The 17203-nt window shown below is 48.7% G+C and overlaps 1 protein-coding gene across 5 annotated transcripts in view; it reads right to left on the minus strand.

The window, feature by feature from the left end:
- Window positions 1-1065: 1065 nt before the first annotated feature.
- psda (pleckstrin and Sec7 domain containing a) overlaps window positions 1066-17203 on the minus strand; it is a 46625-nt gene continuing 30487 nt past the window's right edge. For all 5 annotated transcript variants that reach the window (XM_080868648.1, XM_080868649.1, XM_080868647.1 and 2 more), the window contains 12 exons: window positions 16358-16555; window positions 14896-14976; window positions 14360-14472; window positions 14226-14284; window positions 13129-13218; window positions 8089-8132; window positions 7192-7382; window positions 7026-7096; window positions 6339-6496; window positions 6053-6197; window positions 5827-5970; window positions 1066-4995 (listed from right to left, as the gene is read on the minus strand). In XM_080868648.1, coding sequence (XP_080724774.1) covers window positions 4672-4995; window positions 5827-5970; window positions 6053-6197; window positions 6339-6496; window positions 7026-7096; window positions 7192-7382; window positions 8089-8132; window positions 13129-13218; window positions 14226-14284; window positions 14360-14472; window positions 14896-14976; window positions 16358-16555 — 1618 coding nt within the window. In that variant the 3' untranslated portion in view covers window positions 1066-4671. The remainder of the gene's footprint in view (window positions 4996-5826; window positions 5971-6052; window positions 6198-6338; window positions 6497-7025; window positions 7097-7191; window positions 7383-8088; window positions 8133-13128; window positions 13219-14225; window positions 14285-14359; window positions 14473-14895; window positions 14977-16357; window positions 16556-17203) is intronic.

Genomic DNA, 17203 nt, shown 5'->3' on the forward strand with positions numbered 1-17203 from the left:
GGATCTTTGCTCACCGTTCTCATGATCATTTTGACCCCACGGGATGAGATCTTGCGTGGAGCCCCAGATCGAGGGAGATTATCAGTGGTCTTGTATGTCTTCCATTTTCTGATGATTGCTCCCACAGTTGATTTTTTCACACCAAGCTGCTTGCCTATTGTAGATTCACTCTTCCCAGTCTGGTGCAGGTCTACAATACTTTTCCTGGTGTCCTTCGAAAGCTCTTTGGTCTTGGCCATGGCGGAGTTTGGAGTCTGACTGTTTGAGGCTGTGGACAGGTGTCTTTTATACAGATGATGAGTTCAAACAGGTGCCATTCATACAGGTAACGAGTGGGGGACAGAAAAGCTTCTTACAGAAGACGTTACAGGTCTGTGAGAGCCAGAGATTTTCCTTGTTTGAGGTGACCAAATACTTATTTTCCACCCTGATTTACAAATAAATTCTTTACAAATCCTACCATGTGGATTCATGGATTTTTTTTCACATTCTGTCTCTCACAGTTGAAGTGTACCTCTGGTGCAAATTACTGACCTCTGTCATCATTTTAAGTGGGGGAACTTGCACAATCGGTGGCTGACTAAATACTTTTTTGCCCCACTGTAAACATTTCTTCTAAGGTCGTTTTCAACAGTTGTTTCTGAGTTAGCAGCTGGAGCTTTTGATAACCAGCGAGGCACCAGAAGCCTTTCAAACTTTGAAACCAACGGGTGCTGCCCCTCGGCAGGCTTCCAGAAAATGGCTGAATAGTAAAAGAGAGGCGGGTTTTAATAGAAATGACAGCGTCTGCATACAGATGACAGGAATCATGTTAAAACTACTAAGAGGAGACATTAAGCAGATAACAATCATTAAGAGTGTTTTCACATCGAAGGGGCTGGACTGTCACAGCTCCTTGAAGTCGGTGCATGAGGTGAGGTTGCACCGAGGTTCTGCAGCTTAAAACGTGAGCCTGTAAACCGAAGGTGCTGGGTTCAAATCCCAGCCACGCCTACCGAGTCAGAGGAGCCGTGACTCGCACGGAGCTCTTCACGATCCTTTGAATAAAAACACTCAACGTCGATGTTTTCTTTTGAAAATCTCTTTATTTTTTGCCTCGAAGCCTTCAGGATGATACAAACAAGTTGTTTGCGTTTCACTAATACCAAACCTCACAGGAAGTGACAGCGTATGTACAGATACTAATCGGCGAGCCGGCGGCGAACATTCAGGCCGCAGCAAAGCCCAAAAACAAAGCAAGTTTTCACAGGAACTAGTTTGTCGTCCTTCGAGAGACGAGCAGAATAAATTAATGGCGCCGCCTCTCTGAGGAGGCTCAACCTCTGCGTCACTCTAAAATATCTAAAATATCTAAACCAAAGTGCTCTAAAACGCAGCGAGCGCTAGCTAGGCGTCCAGCCCAACTACGATATGGCTTCTCGAGGTTAATGCGAACATTTATTTACAGGACACAGACGAAGAGCTGAAAGCGGCCGCGACGCTCACACAAAGTCATCCTACGCTGCTTCACGTTGCACAGTGCGGAAATACACGGAGTGTTACAGGATATGTGGGAGATAAATAGGAGTCGGCACCGCGGGAGCAGAAACGAGAAAAGTTAGCAGGCGAAGCAGCGATTTCTCCGCACGGAGATCCACGGCATCGCTGACCCAAATCCTGCCGCCCGGCGGTCACCTGCGCGCAGCTCCAGGTCCAGGCTCCGGAAAAAGCCACAAACGATTTATGTACACTGAACCAAAATGGTTTCCTGAACCTCAACCAGAGCTCAGAAGACCCGAGGGCTTTGTTCACCCTCCATCCACCCCGACCTCCTCCTCATCCTTCATCCTAATCTGAAAGATCACGCTGCATCTACATATGGAAAAATGATTCCTGCAGCCGTAGGCGTGTTGATGTTGAAGAGAAGAAGCTGAAGGATGGATTTTCAAACGGATGCTGACTCTTCAGGAATCAGCAGAGAGTTCGGAGCCATTTCAAAGGTACCGGCGGAGCTGTGCTCAGAGACGGGCCAACGAGACGAGAGCGTCGCGAACGAGCCGAACAATTCAGAGCCGCAGTTCCTCAAAAGTGCTCCAAACATGACTCGTTCCCCAGAGCGCCGTCCATCTTTTAACTACAGGCTGTGTTCCTGGTATGGACCAATCACAGCTCTGCAGCAGTGCCCTGTTAGCTGATGCCACAGACGCCCCCAGCTGAATCTTCCAGCCTCACGTCGGGAACTGCGAGAAGGCGAGGGGAGCAAACCTCAAACACGGACAAAACTACGATGAGTCTGTTTTATAAACAAAGACCTGAAAGCTGCGACAGAGACCACAAGTTCACTTCTATACAAGCCGCCCCCTGCTGGACATTAGACAGAATGCAGGTTAAAACTCAGGATGGATTCAGGTTTTTCCAAAGACGCCAGCTTAAACTGAGCGGACTTCTTGTGTCCAGAATACCTAAAAGCGTTTTTTTCCTTGTTTTCAGTCACATGAAGACTCCCAGTGACCCGGGTTTCATGTTATGAGGTAAAAATGTTCACAAAGAACTGATTTCTGTTCGGTACCTTTGAAATGTTCCCTCTGTGGCGTTGTACCTGCAGCTGAAACACAGCGTGGAGACGCTTGTTCTGGAGATAATAGTCCAGAACGTTTTTCCTGATTTCAGCGTGGAAGCTGCCGTTTCCCCTTTTTCTCTTTTTTCCACAGCCTCGAGTTTCCTCCACAGACGACGCCGGCGGTTCCAGCATTACGTGGCCAACAGTGACAGAAACAAGCTTCAGAGTTTTTCCCTGACGTTAGAGTTCAACATTGATCCTCTGCTGCCACCTGGAGGCCTTCCCTGTCACTGTCAGCCTGATGAGCTGCATCGTGCAAACTCTGCAGCTTTACATAAAAAAAAACTTCCTGTTCCTGAGCTTCAGACCTGCTGAGGTACAGAAGTCACAGAGTGCCAATATTCAAATCCACCTGAAGTCACAGATTTTACTGTCTAAAAAATAAAGGTCAGCACTTATTTCAGAATTAAAAGAGTACCTACTGAACAGGAAGTCATCTTCACCGGATCAGAGGGAGACGTTAGGATTGTGTAGATTATTTATAATATTCTCAGAACCTGGATGTAAACAGAGCAGATTAGATCCCTCTGGTTGAACGCACGTCCATCAACACTGTGATTCAGGACTAATGTTCAGTTTTTGGCACACATCTCGTTTTCAGTCATGGTGTCAGAGACGCTCTGGGCTGTAATCTGAACTCTCAAAGTGGGAAACAACATTTCCACACAGCGTTGAGCTCAGACGAGACCACGCTGTCACATTAACACCCTGACTGACGACCTCCGCCAGTGAAGAACATGTTGGTGGACGCTTACAGCACTCTGGCGACCCCTGGTGGCTGAAAGAGGAAACTGCTGCTGAACATCAGCACGCTGGTCAGGATTTGAAACAAACGGCTCTTTAACACAAAGCTGTCAGGTGCTTCTTCCTGGATGTCAACGACGAGAAAGGTTTACACAATAATAACTCTCAACTCCTCCTCTCCTACGGTCATGTGACCGAATCCACCTGTCACCTGTTTGGTCCACAGCACTTTACAAACATGTTAAATGAGATTTACATGAAGAAGAACACCGTCCTCATGACGATGAGGTGGACGGACTCCAGCACACACAGAAACTATGGAAGCCCATTAGTGACAAAACCCACAGAGTGAAACCAGCTGCAAAACAAATCCGACTTTTTCAACAAGAGAAAAAATTAAACATACTCTCACCAAAAATGTTCGATTTTCCAAAATTTCTCTCTTAAATTTAAATTTATCCTCATATTTTTATTTAAAAGTTCACACTGAGATTTTTAACTTGTGGTTTTTAAAGTTAAAGATTTTCAAGTAGTACAAACAACAAAACATCAAAATCTGAATAAATAAGACACCTGGCTCCCTGCAGTGTGAACTCCTGAAGTTTTATTTTGTTCCCTCAGCAGATTTTTGTCACTAATGGTCTTCCGTACAGCCTGTTTTTTTCCAGCAGAAGTCAGAAAAACTAAAAACCCGTCTCCATCCAGCATGTTCAGGCTGTATTTACACATCAACGCAGCACTACTGTGATTACTGTGCACACTCACACGCGCTCAGTGGAGTGCAGAGGACGAGGAGGTTCGGCGTTCCTGTGTGGCCGCTCCCTTTGTTTGTTTGTTTATCTCTCGCTCTCTTGTCCCCTTTGCTCGGTTGCCATGGCAACAGTCCCACGCACTCTGTCCGTCACATAACGTCGACATGGCAACCCGCTCTCCTGTGGGTTAATGGGAGAAGCAGAGCGGCGGCGGTGAGGTCGAGGACTAAAATAAAAAGTTCCCGCTGCAGCTGAAAGCTGAGCGGCTACTCACACTCCAGCAGGAAGTAAAGCTTTTATTCTGAAAGTCTGCAGCTGTCCGTTCCTGCTGAGGCCTATGGGAAATAAAGGGACGGCTGAGCGATGAACCGTGTTAGTGTTTCCTGGACGACTCGCCCATCGGGTCGCCCTCAGACCTGACAGGCGTCTCCTCTCCCGCGGACCTCGAACGTCTCGGCCAATCAGGCGACTGAGGTTTAACAGAAAAGGTTTAAAGGAGGATGTCAGCCTGCTACCCATGATGCTCCGTGTCCGTCTCCAGCTACATGACACTTACACGACGCCGTCCTCACCCCTTTACGGCGCCTCCTCCTGTTTGCTGCTCTGTTTCTCCAGCTCCGCCCGCTGGCCGCTCCCACCGCCGTTCTTTTTCTTGCTCGCCTCCCTGCTGCTGCTGCCGCCGGCCTTGGAGGTCGAGGAGGACGTGACCTTCAGGCTCTTTGACGTCTTGGAGCTGCGGGTCTTTTCCTTGTTGGTGGTGTCCTGGGGCAGCGAGGGGCTGGAGTGCGCCCTCTGCAGGCCGCCGTCATCAAACAGCCGAGCCTCAAAGGCGGAAAGGTCCTCATCGCCGCTCGCCAGCTTGGCCCGAAGCAGCATGGCGTACGTACCGTACCGGGTTTTCTGTGGGAGAGAAGAAGGAGGAGATGTGAACAACGAAAGTGCCGTTCTGGGTCTAACGAGGACCAATCAGGGGGCTTTTCAGAGTCTGACCTGATAAATCATCATTATTATTATTATTATTAATAATAACGGTGCTTCTCTCCGGTTTTCCAGCATCTCTGTTGTTATGTGACATCAGGGCGAAACCTTGTGTGTGAAGGGGGCAGGAAAACGGCGCTGTGTTCCTTCCTCTAAGAACACGGCGTGCTGGAGTGTGTGCAGCCTGTTCGACACCCGACAGACTGATGCAGCGACCGTCTGTGACGAAGACGAGCAGACGCGAGGCAGAAGACATTTTACGGCTTCGCATTCAGCCGGAGACAAAAAACACGAGACGAAGATGAAACGCCGCCACAAACAAAGCACGACTCCGGTTATCGTCTGCTCCAATAACATCTGGGTTTGGTTCCAAGGTACGGAGGACCAAAACCGCAAACAAAAAATCAAAAATAAAACAAAAAACCCACAAATAAGTGACTCGATCAAAAAAATCAAAAGTCAAAAACAAGAATAAGGTAGTGAATCTAATTAACTTGGACTTTGGCATCTCTGGTCCTCCATACTTGGCCTGGAATAATTTTTTCTACGAAATCATTAATTAATTAATTAACTTCTTTGTTTTAATTTAACTGCTAACTATTTTTAATGAATATCGTATTTCATTGAAATGCATTTAAAAATTATTTTGTAAACATTTATTTTTGGCAGCTTTGGTCCTCCACAATAAGGTGCAGATTCAGTACTGAATACAAGTACTGAAATACTTCCTGCGGGTTATTTTAACCTCCTCACCTCAAACTCCAGGTACTCCTGTCGGAGTTTCTGCTCCTCCAGCTCACGACCTTTCACCTTTCGGTCCGGCGTAGCGGCGGTGAGGTCAGACAGCTCAGAGGACACCGCCCTGAAACGGTTCTCGTGAGATTTGACCTGCTCCTCCTGTCGGGACAGAGGGTGGGGGAAGAGGTGTGAGTCTGGTGAAAGTGGGCGGAGCTGAAAAGGACGGCGACGGCGTTTTTACCTGTGACAGTTTAGTGTTGGATCCCGGCAGTAGAGGACGGCTGAACTTCTTCTGGGACCCGATCGCGGCCGGGAACGGGGGAGCAGAAAACATGGCCGCAACTACGTTGATGCGCGTGATCCACGACTGCATCTGCTCAGCGTTCCTGCAGGAAACACAGGAAACACCGTAACTTCCTGTCTCGTCCGGTTTAGTTTAAGCTGTTTGTCCTTCTTGTACTGCCTGCAAGCTGCTTGGAAACCCTCCTCCCCCCTCTCCCTTAACACAGACAGACTGAGGTGCTTACGGGGCCTGGAACAGGAAGACCCTCCAGTCGGCGGTCCGCAGGTAGAACACGTTGGGCCTCTTGCTGTAATCGGCAGCCCGCATGGCCAGAGAGTGATGGATGGACACGGCGTTCTTCACGTCCTCCTCCGTCAGCTCCTTCTCAGCTCGGTACTCGTCCTGCGGATCAGATTGGCGTCAGCTCTCCAGAAACTCAAACATGAAAGACGCTTAAACGCAATGCTCACCACATTCCAGCTCGACTGTCTCGCTATAAACGCTCGCCGTTTCTGATTAAAGGAGTTAAAAAGAAATCTTTGAAACTGAAACGGTTCTTTCAAAGCTCTGACAAAGTTTCTGAGAAAAAGTTCTCATGGCACAAAAATCTGTGTTTTCATGTTAAAGTGGAGCTGCGAGGAGTCCATAAGTATGTGGACGGGTACTCACGCTTTATAGTTTAACCCGTCCACTTACTTTTGTGCGGCAGTGTGTAAAGCAGGCCTCACTAGTTCAGATATTTTAATCAAAGCTCTAAAGTTAAAGATGAACGCGGCGGTGGGCGGAGACGTTAAAAACTGCCGCTCTGGAATCCGTGCAGATAGAAAAACAGGCTGACGCCTAATCAGCTCGCTGCGTTTCCTGTCCTGCGCCTGACCCGGGGACACAAACAGAGAGAGGGGCTGCTGGGAAACGTAGTGCAGACGCTTACCTTCTGCAGGTAGAGGACCATGCCCTTCAGCATGGCGTAGAAGGACTTCCACCCCCTCTTCCCCCGCGGCGCTGCAACAGCACAAACACCAAACAAACAGGAAGTGAGGGATCAGCTGACAGGGGGCGTGGCAAAACTGAAAACTGAAGGAGGAGGAGCGGTGTACTTCTCTTCCCGTCGGGGTCAGCGTGGACTTTGCGGACCAGGAAGCCGCTCTTGTACAGCTCGCCATCGGCCTGATGGGCCACGCCCACCAGCGGGTTTCCGCTACTCCCGAGGCGTTTCATGGTGTGGGAGGCAGAGTCTGTTCGAATGTCCGCCAACTCCGACATGGACTTCCTCAACTCCTCTTCATCACTTCAAGAGAGGAAACAGTTTAAAAGAGCCTGCGTCAGCTCGTCCTCGTCGCCATCGCAGAGCGTGTCTACGTTTCATTGCTAACGACTCGCTCGGGTAACACCGTTCTCTTCCATCATCCCGTCGGGTTCATGTTTTCCGCTTACCGTCACCTCGCACTTCATTTTCTTTAATTCTCATAAATGAATAAATGACCTCATTTCCTGTGTCAGCCTGTCGATCAGTTTCATCCTCTCAGTGGATCCATTTCACCAGGTTATCATTTTAACAGAAGTTTTCGAACCTGCTGAAAGTCGTCAGCTGTTTGATGGCAGAGATTTTTAGATGATTTCTCTTCATAACAGCATGAATGTTAAACGTGACCTGAATAAATACGTTATTTATCAGAAAGAAGCTGAATGTCACACAGGAAGGAAACAGTTTAGGAGAAAGAACAGGCTGAACACGAGGGCGGACAGATGCTAAACGGATACAGACACCCAGTAAATCTATGTATTTATGAGTGTGTGTGTGTGTGTGTGTGTCCACAGTCAGGCATGGGCGTTGGGATGCTGACCTGTAATTACAGTCAGGAATGAAGCAGGGAACGGTTACCACAGCAACAGAGGCTTAAATAAGGGAGTCAGGGCAGCAGGGACACACACACACACACACACACACACAGTGGAGATGTTTGTACATGCTGTGTGTCGAAGCAGAAACTCACATGGTCCACTGCAGCCTCTCGTTCTTGATGGAGCTGTACAGCGTCTGCAGAAACACACACACACACACACACACACACACACACACGACATGAAGAGCTCATATGGATTTCAGGATTCACAGTAATCTGATTACTTGATAGGACATTCAGTATTTAATCCACATTTTTCACGTGCTCAGACTAAAGATGGTCACATGGCCTAAAAGCCAGGTGCTGATTGGCTGTGTGGATTTAATGGCTCTGGTCATCATTTTTAACGGAGACGAGTTTCCTTGGGCGATCAAACCTGGTCCAGTGCTACCTGTTTAAAGGGCCGTCCACACAGGAAACCACGCCATCACCTGAGACCGCCGCTGACACTCAGCCTCATACGAGCACCTGCGAGCAAAATAATCGCTGGTGACAGGAAGTGGGATATTTTGATGTGCGCGACTGAAGCAGCTAGCAGTGAGAGCTGATTGACATATGAGCCGCTGGTACTTAAATTAGCTAGTTGCCCAGGCAACCAGAGGCTGGCATGTGCAGTATGGACCAGCCGGCAGCAACTTAGGAAGGAGCGGGTCACTTCCTGTGTGGAGGCGCTTTCCCTCGAGCATCGATCTGTATCTGATCCCAGTCTCGGTTCACCCTGTGCCTGAAAACAGCTGGTATAGCCCCTCCCCCTTTAAGCCCCACTCCGTACCGACAACCCACTTTCTTCTGATTGGCCGGATTGTGGAAGCCTGCTGAGGGGCCTTTGTCCATTATTACAGAGACGTGAAGAAAATTTTAATGAACTAAACATAAATGTGTGTCTGACACGGACCGACAACAACGACAATAATAACAAAAACCAGCCAATGAAATATGAAGAAACAGCTGATGTCATCACAAAGGGATGAACACAGGTGTAATGTGAAGCGGTCGGCGCAGAGGATTGCTTTCATAGAGGTTTGTAAACGTGTGTCACGTCAGGAGAGCGTCTTCAGGACGAAAACAAACCTTCACAGGTTTTTAAACGGGGTAACTTAGGTACAGGTTCAGGTAAAGGTTCACAGGTGTGTCTCCGGCTCTACCTTCTTCTTGCGGCTCTGCGGGTGCTGCTGCCCATCCTGGGTTTTTCCCAGCAGGTCGGGGAAGGCCAGCGGTTTGAGGGAGCGGGAGCGGGGGGTCCTAGGATACCTGAACGGGTCGTTGTCCCTCGAGTCCCGCCCGCTCCGGACCGAGCACAGCGAGCGCGAGCGCATGCGGCCCGTGGAGTGGATGCTGTTGACGCCGATCATCTGGGCGGTTTGAGTCGGGATCCAACAGATAAAAAAAGTCCAAACTTTTTATGTTTCCTGTACAGAAGATCCTTGGGCCAGCATTCACCGCTTCCACGGAACGGCGCGGCGGATCTAACAAAGTCCAGCCCGTTGATGACCGCCGGTCTGCGTCGCTTCAGACTCGAACCCACGTCACGAGCTTCCAGACTGTAGATGAGTGCAGGAAGAAGCCGAGGAAGCGAGGAGGTGAGGGTGTGTAAAATAGAGACGGGCTAATGACGGCCACTGACGAGCGGCTGGATGGATGGTGCCTCTGCGAGCTCGGCCTGCTGCATTATGGATCCGGCTCTATTCATTATGCATAAAAACACAGCAGCTCTTCATCAGCCTCATGATCCTGCTGGCTGCCGGCCGGAGCCTCGCTCAGGTGTTCAGAGCCAAAAGCACGAAAGCAGGAGGACGCTGCCAAGAAACAAACCTGTGGACTCCTCTGTGCCTGGAACGCACTGGAATCTGCAGTTACGAGTCAAACGTACGATAGTTTAGTCCCAGGGCTGTGATTTCCAAACTGAGGGACGACTTTCTATTACTCAAAATGTTTCATTCTTCCTATTTTAAATCAAACAAGATGACATTAATGTTGGCTTTAAGGCTAAAATGAGCCTTTTTGTGCACGAACTCATATTTCTGTTTAGGAAAGCTAAAATCATTTTATTTTGAAAATAAATCACATTTATGCCGATGTCTGATAAACTATTTCATAAATAACTGTTTACAATTAGCTTTAATATGTTTGGACTGCAATTCATTTAAAGCAGAAAATTTTAGCTGCAGAAATGAGCGATTCAGACAATCAACATCAAACGTTTGACGTTTTCTACAAATTAATATTTTTTTAAAGGGTTTTACAGTTTTTATACATTTGATCAAATTCAAAATCAATTAAAACTGAAAATTTGAGACTTTAAAGTTGCTGTCAGCCGTCGACACATCTGCCTCCAAACACACACACTCCAGACTGTCTGAGAGTGTGCGTGCGTGTGTCTGTGTCTGTGTGTGTCTGTGTCTGTGTGTGTGTGTGTCTGTGTGTCTGTGTGTGTGTGTGTGTGTGTGTGTGTGTGTCTGTGTGTCTGTGTGTGTGTGTGTGTGTCTGTGTGTGTCTGTGTGTGTGTGTGTGTGTCTGTGTGTGTCTGTGTGTGTGTGTGTGTGTGTGTGTGTCTGTGTGTGTCTGTGTGTGTGTGTGTGTGTGTGTCTGTGTGTGTGTGTGTGTCTGTGTGTGTCTGTGTGTGTCTGTGTGTGTGTGTGTGTGTCTGTGTGTGTCTGTGTGTGTGTGTGTCTGTGTCTGTGTGTGTGTCTAATCCATCAGCGATTCAGAGGCAGTGACATGAAAATCATCCGAACCACAGCTCCGAGCTCGTCCTGGATTTTGGGGGGTCTGTGCTGCAGTTGAGCCTCCTGATGCAGCGGCCGTGGAGGTGCTGTTAGCGGAGGAGAATCCCTGGACTGCAAATAAAGCTGCGTGACGGAGGAGAGGCATCAGCTCGCTCTCACATCCAAAAAAGAAAAGAGGAAAAGCAGGGAGGCTGGGCGAGCGAGCACACCCACACAGGCAGACAAGGAGAGAGAGAGAGCACCCCCAAAACTGACGTCAGCTTCCTCCAGCTCCCTGATGGAGGACGGACGGACGGACGGACGGACGGACGGAGGGCGGAGGTGGAGGCACAGGAGAGGCTAATGAGGAGAAAAAAAGCAGAGAAAGGAGGTTCTCCTGTTGCACTCTGATGAAGAGAGAGAATCCCTCCTTCCTCCTCCTCACATCTCTCTTGATCTCTTCGTCCTCCAACTTCACTCCCACTCTTCTCCTCCTCCTCATTCACTTGATTTCCTCCTGCAGGAGAATCCCTCTGTCAGGTCAGGTGAGCTCACTCGTCCTCCTCTTCTTCGTCTTCTCTTCCTCCTCCCCACTGAGACACTGAACTGTTGAGGACTGTTTGCTCGCTCTCCCTCCTCCTCCTCCTCCTCCTCTGTCTCCCTCTCTCTTTTTTCCCTCGCTCTCGCAATGCGCATTTTCCCTCAGCTGCAGCAGCCAATCGGAGGCCAGGGATGGGAGCTTCAGCCCGCCTTCTGTCCTCCTTGGAGCTGTCAGTCACGGTGGGTTCACAGAGCTGAATGTAAATGCAGCTGAGAGACGATCAGCAACAAAAACTCAAATTCAGCTGAACGTGAAAAATATGACAGCGAGCCGACGACGTGTGAGCGAAGACACCAATCACATTCACGCCCAATAAAATCAATAATCAATACAGAATCAGTTTTAGCTCAACTTCAGTAAAAGCACACTCAGGACCTGAATGTTGAACTGTGGAAACCGTTTTCACAGCGCCGTGATGAAGAGAGGCAGCTTCCTCCACCCGAGCCTAAAACGACCCTACTATGCTAACACTGATGCCCGTTAGCATCAGCGCTTCTGACCTTCGCTGTGCCGCCGAGACCAGGAGACCACAAAGAGACGCGGAACGACCACAAAGAGACGCGGAACGACCACAAAGAGACGCGGAACGACCACAAAGAGACGCGGAACGACCACAAAGAGACGCGGAACGACCACAAAGAGACGCGGAACGACCACAAAGAGACGCGGAACGACCACAAAGAGACGCGGAACGACCACAAAGAGACGCGGAACGACCACAAAGAGACGCGGAACGACCACAAAGAGACGCGGAACGACACTGAGTGAAAAATGACCACAAAACAATCCAGGACAACGTCTGTGGCTCTGTGAATATTTAAAGATGTTTCTGTGGTGTTTGTTCACCTGTTGGGACTATTACTGAAGTAAACTGTGTTACTGTCTGAGCTTGAGCTTTGAATCTGATCATCCGTTTCCTTTCTTACAAACTGTCCCAAATACAGAGCGCTTCTGCTGTGGACAGCGCGAGGACTTTCCTTCCTCTCTGACTGCAGATAATTCATGTTTTTGTCTCATAAATATTCGACATTCACTGTTTTCTGCTCTCAGCCAGTCAGTCGGTGCTGCTGCCCACACACTCAGCGCTTCATCAACAAGCAGCCATCCAACCAGTGCCAAGCTGAAGGCAAGAAAACACTCAGCACACACGTTAACACAGAGCAACGACGATGATGATGATGGTGGAGGTGAAGAGGTGACGCAGATTCACGTTGATCGCTCCGAGGCTGAGATGGAAAAACTGAGACGGAAACAAAAGAGTGGGAGACTGACACACACGTATCCACGAACGCGCGCACACGCACACTCGTTCTGCCTGGCGGCCATAAGAAGTAAAATTAATGCATCTCTCTCCTTTTTCTGCTCTGACGGCCACAAACCAAGAATCGCTGCGGGGACTTCACCTCCTCCTCAGGACACCAAGCCAGTCCTCACAGTGCCCATCATCCAATTTAACGCTGAAGACTAGTGTAAGGCTGGAAGAATGTAATGTCCTCACAGGGAATGGAAACAAGGATGTGTGCGCGCTCATGCTTTAGTGTCTCTGTGTAGTCCGATGTCACTTTGAACTCCTCACGCTGAGGACGCGTCCACATTACAGGGACAGGTCTGAAATCCGAGCACTCCACTGGGCTGGAGCAGCCCATTTAAGGGTTCACACTTGTGTAAGCATCGTTCTGGTCTGTGGGCTCGGTAGCTGCAAGCACCAACAGTGATGTCATCGCAGGCCGGTGGCCATCCATCCCGGCGCTCGAAGCGTGCTGGACTTGCTGCAGTCTTTTAATCAGTCATAGGCGTGTGCGTGTGTGTGTGTGTGTGTCGTACCTTGAGCAGATCTTTGGGAAAATCTTTTCCGTTGTTGAGTCCTTCCAGGTTGGAGATGAACTGGCTGCAGGACATCCTCTTGCCCACGTTCTGCACGCACACACACACACACACACACACACACACACACACACACACACACACACCTCAGATGTGATTGTGACAGACTGAACATGAACACACAGTCAGCTGATCTGTGACGTTAGCTCGGGATGTGAAATCATCGGCTGGTTAGCAGATCAGCTCGCTGAGCTTGGACGACTCGTCCCCGCTCAGCACACAGTAAGTCACCCGTGTTAGCAGCAAAGCTAGTCTTACCCCAAATTACCCAAAGTTAAAACAGCTGTGGGTCGGATCTGACCCCACAAACCAAAGGACGCCTCGCTGATGCTGACGGGAGCGCTGAGAACGCTCTGGAAACAGAAACGGTTCCACCTGATATAAAAGCCGCACAGGTGGAGTTAAACCCTTCTATTCGGTGCTAGAGTCGGGTTTAACGCGAGGGGGGCAGCGGAGACCGTCTTCCTGTCACTCCTGCTGTAACGGTCAGAGGAAACGTGCAGGCATGTTGCCGCAGTAAAAGTCAGCACTTCCTTAAAAAAGTTCATTAGCAGAAATGAAGAATGAGCCCGATGAGCCCGCGGCGCTCCTCAGTGATGACGAGTCAGTCAGTTATTTGTTAGTATTTTCATATATTTGTCACATTTTTAGATCAATATTTCAATAATAACACAAAGTGGATTTTCACATTAACGTCTCCGAATATTTCTTTACTCATTTTTATATTTATTCACATTTTTATAAAACTTTCCTTTTTTAACATTTTTCAAATGATATCATTATAATGAAATTCTGGAAACAAATATTTATCATTTTATTATTTTTTCCGTTTATTAATTTGTTATTGATGAAATTCACACTGAACTTTAATATTTCCTGTATGTCACACCAACAAGGAAGCAGCAGGTGACATGAAACAGGAGGAAACTCGCGGGAACGCTCGAGTGGCAGATGACGCCGACGTGCTTTCAATCGACCAGATTAGGAGTTCCTATTAAACGTAACGACCAATCAGCCGACGGCTCGGGTTCACTCACGTTTCCGTGCAGGTCCGTGTTCAGCAGCATGATGGCACAGGTCAGAGTGTGGACGCTGTCTGTGGGACAGAGCGACAGACAGAGGGGTCAGACGGGTAGGACAGGTGAAAGAGGACAGGTAGGACTGACGGTACCTTCGCTGGTCAGGCTCTCCGAGTTGCACTGTCTGTACCTCCTGGAGAAATGAGCGAGGACTCTCTCTCTCTCCTGAGTTTCCCCCATCAGAGCAAACTGCCTCAGAAACATCCTGAACGAAGAAACAGATGTTAAAGAAGCTCATTATGATGTCACCAGAACACCTGAACAGGTGAGATGAACACAGACACACCCACTGCACAGGTTTTTCACATTAAGCCCTGTGATAGTGCCAGTCCTGCTGTAAACTGACAGAATTTGGGATGAAGTCAGAAAAAGTTCCGCGTTTAAACTCTGAGCTTCTCCATCAGAAAGGTGACAGCAGAGCACGCAGGAAGTGACTGACTGCACGCCACGGCACACCGTGACTGGTTCATATGAACATCTGGACCTCCTGCAGATGTTCAGGAGGCCATCGCGCAGTTGCACAAACATTAAAGAACCGCAGAGCGACGGGAGGTGCTGCCAGTGAGCGAATGTAAGACAATCGCGTCTGCACGCTCTGAAATACACACGGACAGGAAGCGGGACTCACCTGAGCGCCTGGTCGATGGTCAGACCCGTGAAGTCAAAGTTGGTGAGATATTCCTCGGCCACCATCTGACTGAACTCATTACTGCAGAGAGAAGCAGGCATGTTGGTGTAACACGAGCACGTTTTACTAAGGATTATCACTGTATCACTACACCGGCTGCCTTATTTCTGTGACAGGATATTACAGAAAAGAACAGAGCATTAAACCTCCACCTGCAAACCAGAACTTTACCTGAAAGGTGAACAGGAAGTAAAAATCTGCATGTTTATATTAAACCTGGAACCAGGAAGTAACAGTAAAGCTCGACTAGCTCGTCCCGTGACGTGTCACTCAGACTCAAGGAAGTGAAATCAGGACATTAGCTCTGCTGAATCTGCCCGCGCTAACTGCGCGGTGACATCATCGGTTAGCTGGTTGAGTCGCTGCAGTGTGACCAGCAGGAGGCCGTGATATGTTCACTGCACGCTGGAAATTCCTGTTTTTGTTGGATGTGAAAAAATGTAATGTTGTGAACCAGCTCTGTGTGCAGGTGTACTGCTGTAAAGGCCACACACTAAAACTCCCTGAAAGCCTTCAGCTGATCCAAAATGCTGCAGCAAGAGTCCTGACAGGGACTAGAAAGAGAGAGCAGATTTCTCCTGTTGGCTTCCTGTTAAATCCAGAATTCAAAATCCTGCTCCTCACATACAAGGTCTTAAATAATCAGGCCCCATCTTATCTTAATGACCTTGTAGTACCATATCACCCTATTAGAGCACTTCGCTCTCGCTCTGCAGGCCTACTTGTTGTTCCTAGAGTATTTAAAAGTAGAATGGGAGGCAGAGCCTTCAGTTTTCAGGCCCCTCTTCTGTGGAACCAGCTTCCAGTTTGGATTCAGGAGACAGACACTATCTCTACTTTCAAGATCAGGCTTCAAACTTTCCTTTTTGCTAAAGCATATAGTTAGGGCTGGACCAGGTGACCCTGAATCCTCCCTTAGTTATGCTGCAATAGACGTAGGCTGCCGGGGATTCCCATGATGCATTGGGTGTTTCTTCTTCACTCACTATGTGTTAACAGACCTCTCTGCATTGAATCATATCTGTTATTAACCTCTGTCTCTCTTCCACAGCATGTCTTTATCCTGTCTTCCTTCTCTCACCCCAACCAATCACAGCAGATGGCCCCGCCCCTCCCTGAGCCTGGTTCTGTCGGAGGTTTCTTCCTGTTAAAAGGGAGTTTTTCCTTCCCACTGTCGCCAAAGTGCTGCTCATAGGGGGTCACATGATTGTTGGGTTTTTCTCTGTATGTGTTATTGTGGGGTCTGCCTTACAATATAAAGAGTTTGAGGCGACTGTTGTTGTGATTTGGCGCTGTGTAAATAAAATTTAATTCATCAACTGTTCTGCATGAAGTCCCCTGCTCTTCACGTTACTCTGCGAGCCCAAAGTTTTAACACACACACACACACACACACACTCACTTCTTGCTGAGCTGGCGAGCGACGTCAGACTTCCTGAAGCCCTCCAGGTTGTAGAGGCGTTTGGCGAGACGTTTAGCCGCCTCCAGGTCGGGCTTCATGCCGTTGGCCAGCGTGTCGTCACTGCCGCCGAGTGCCAGGCGCTCCGCCACATCGGCCTGCGGGTAGAGCAGCTCGGGCGGTCGATTCACTGGACGCTCCCTGACAACATAAACACAAAAGGAGATTCATGCTTCAGGACTTTCAGATCCTTTTTCACTGAAGGACAAAATGATTTCTGGTTCCTGTTCTCAGAGTTCCTCCTGTGACGCAAACACGCGACACAAAAACACTTGGAGTTTATCTTAAATGTGACAAACACGAGGAGGACTCTGGTTTAATGTGAGGAAATCTGTTGGATTTAAGGCTCAGCTGAGCAGGAGAGGAAAAGATCCCTTAAAAGTTTCAGCTTCAGGGTAAGGAGGAATAACACCCAACTGTGGACAGTTGGAGGGGGAAACTCAAACCCTTTGCCTGGAATCAGCCTGCTCCCCAACAGTCACTGAACTTAGACTCAGCTCAGTGACCAGACTACAAGCTTTTAAAGATTACTGCATTCCACATCTCTGTGACAGGCTTATACCCGAACGTACAGGTCGGAGGGATGTTAACGGAGACGCACATCAATATGGAGAAACTCCAAGTAAAAGACGCAGTTCAACTTCCACAACTCAGAAACACTTTAGAGCAGGGGTGTCAAACCCCAGGCCTCGGGGAGTGAAAACGTATCCCTGCTGCAACACACCTGACTAAAATTAAAAGGTCATTAGCAAGACTCTAATGAACTAGACTGCATGGTGGCGACCCCTA

The sequence above is a fragment of the Rhamphochromis sp. 'chilingali' genome (assembly GCF_963969265.1).
Source record: "Rhamphochromis sp. 'chilingali' genome assembly, chromosome: 20".
NCBI classification, from domain to species: Eukaryota; Metazoa; Chordata; class Actinopteri; order Cichliformes; family Cichlidae; genus Rhamphochromis; species Rhamphochromis sp. 'chilingali'.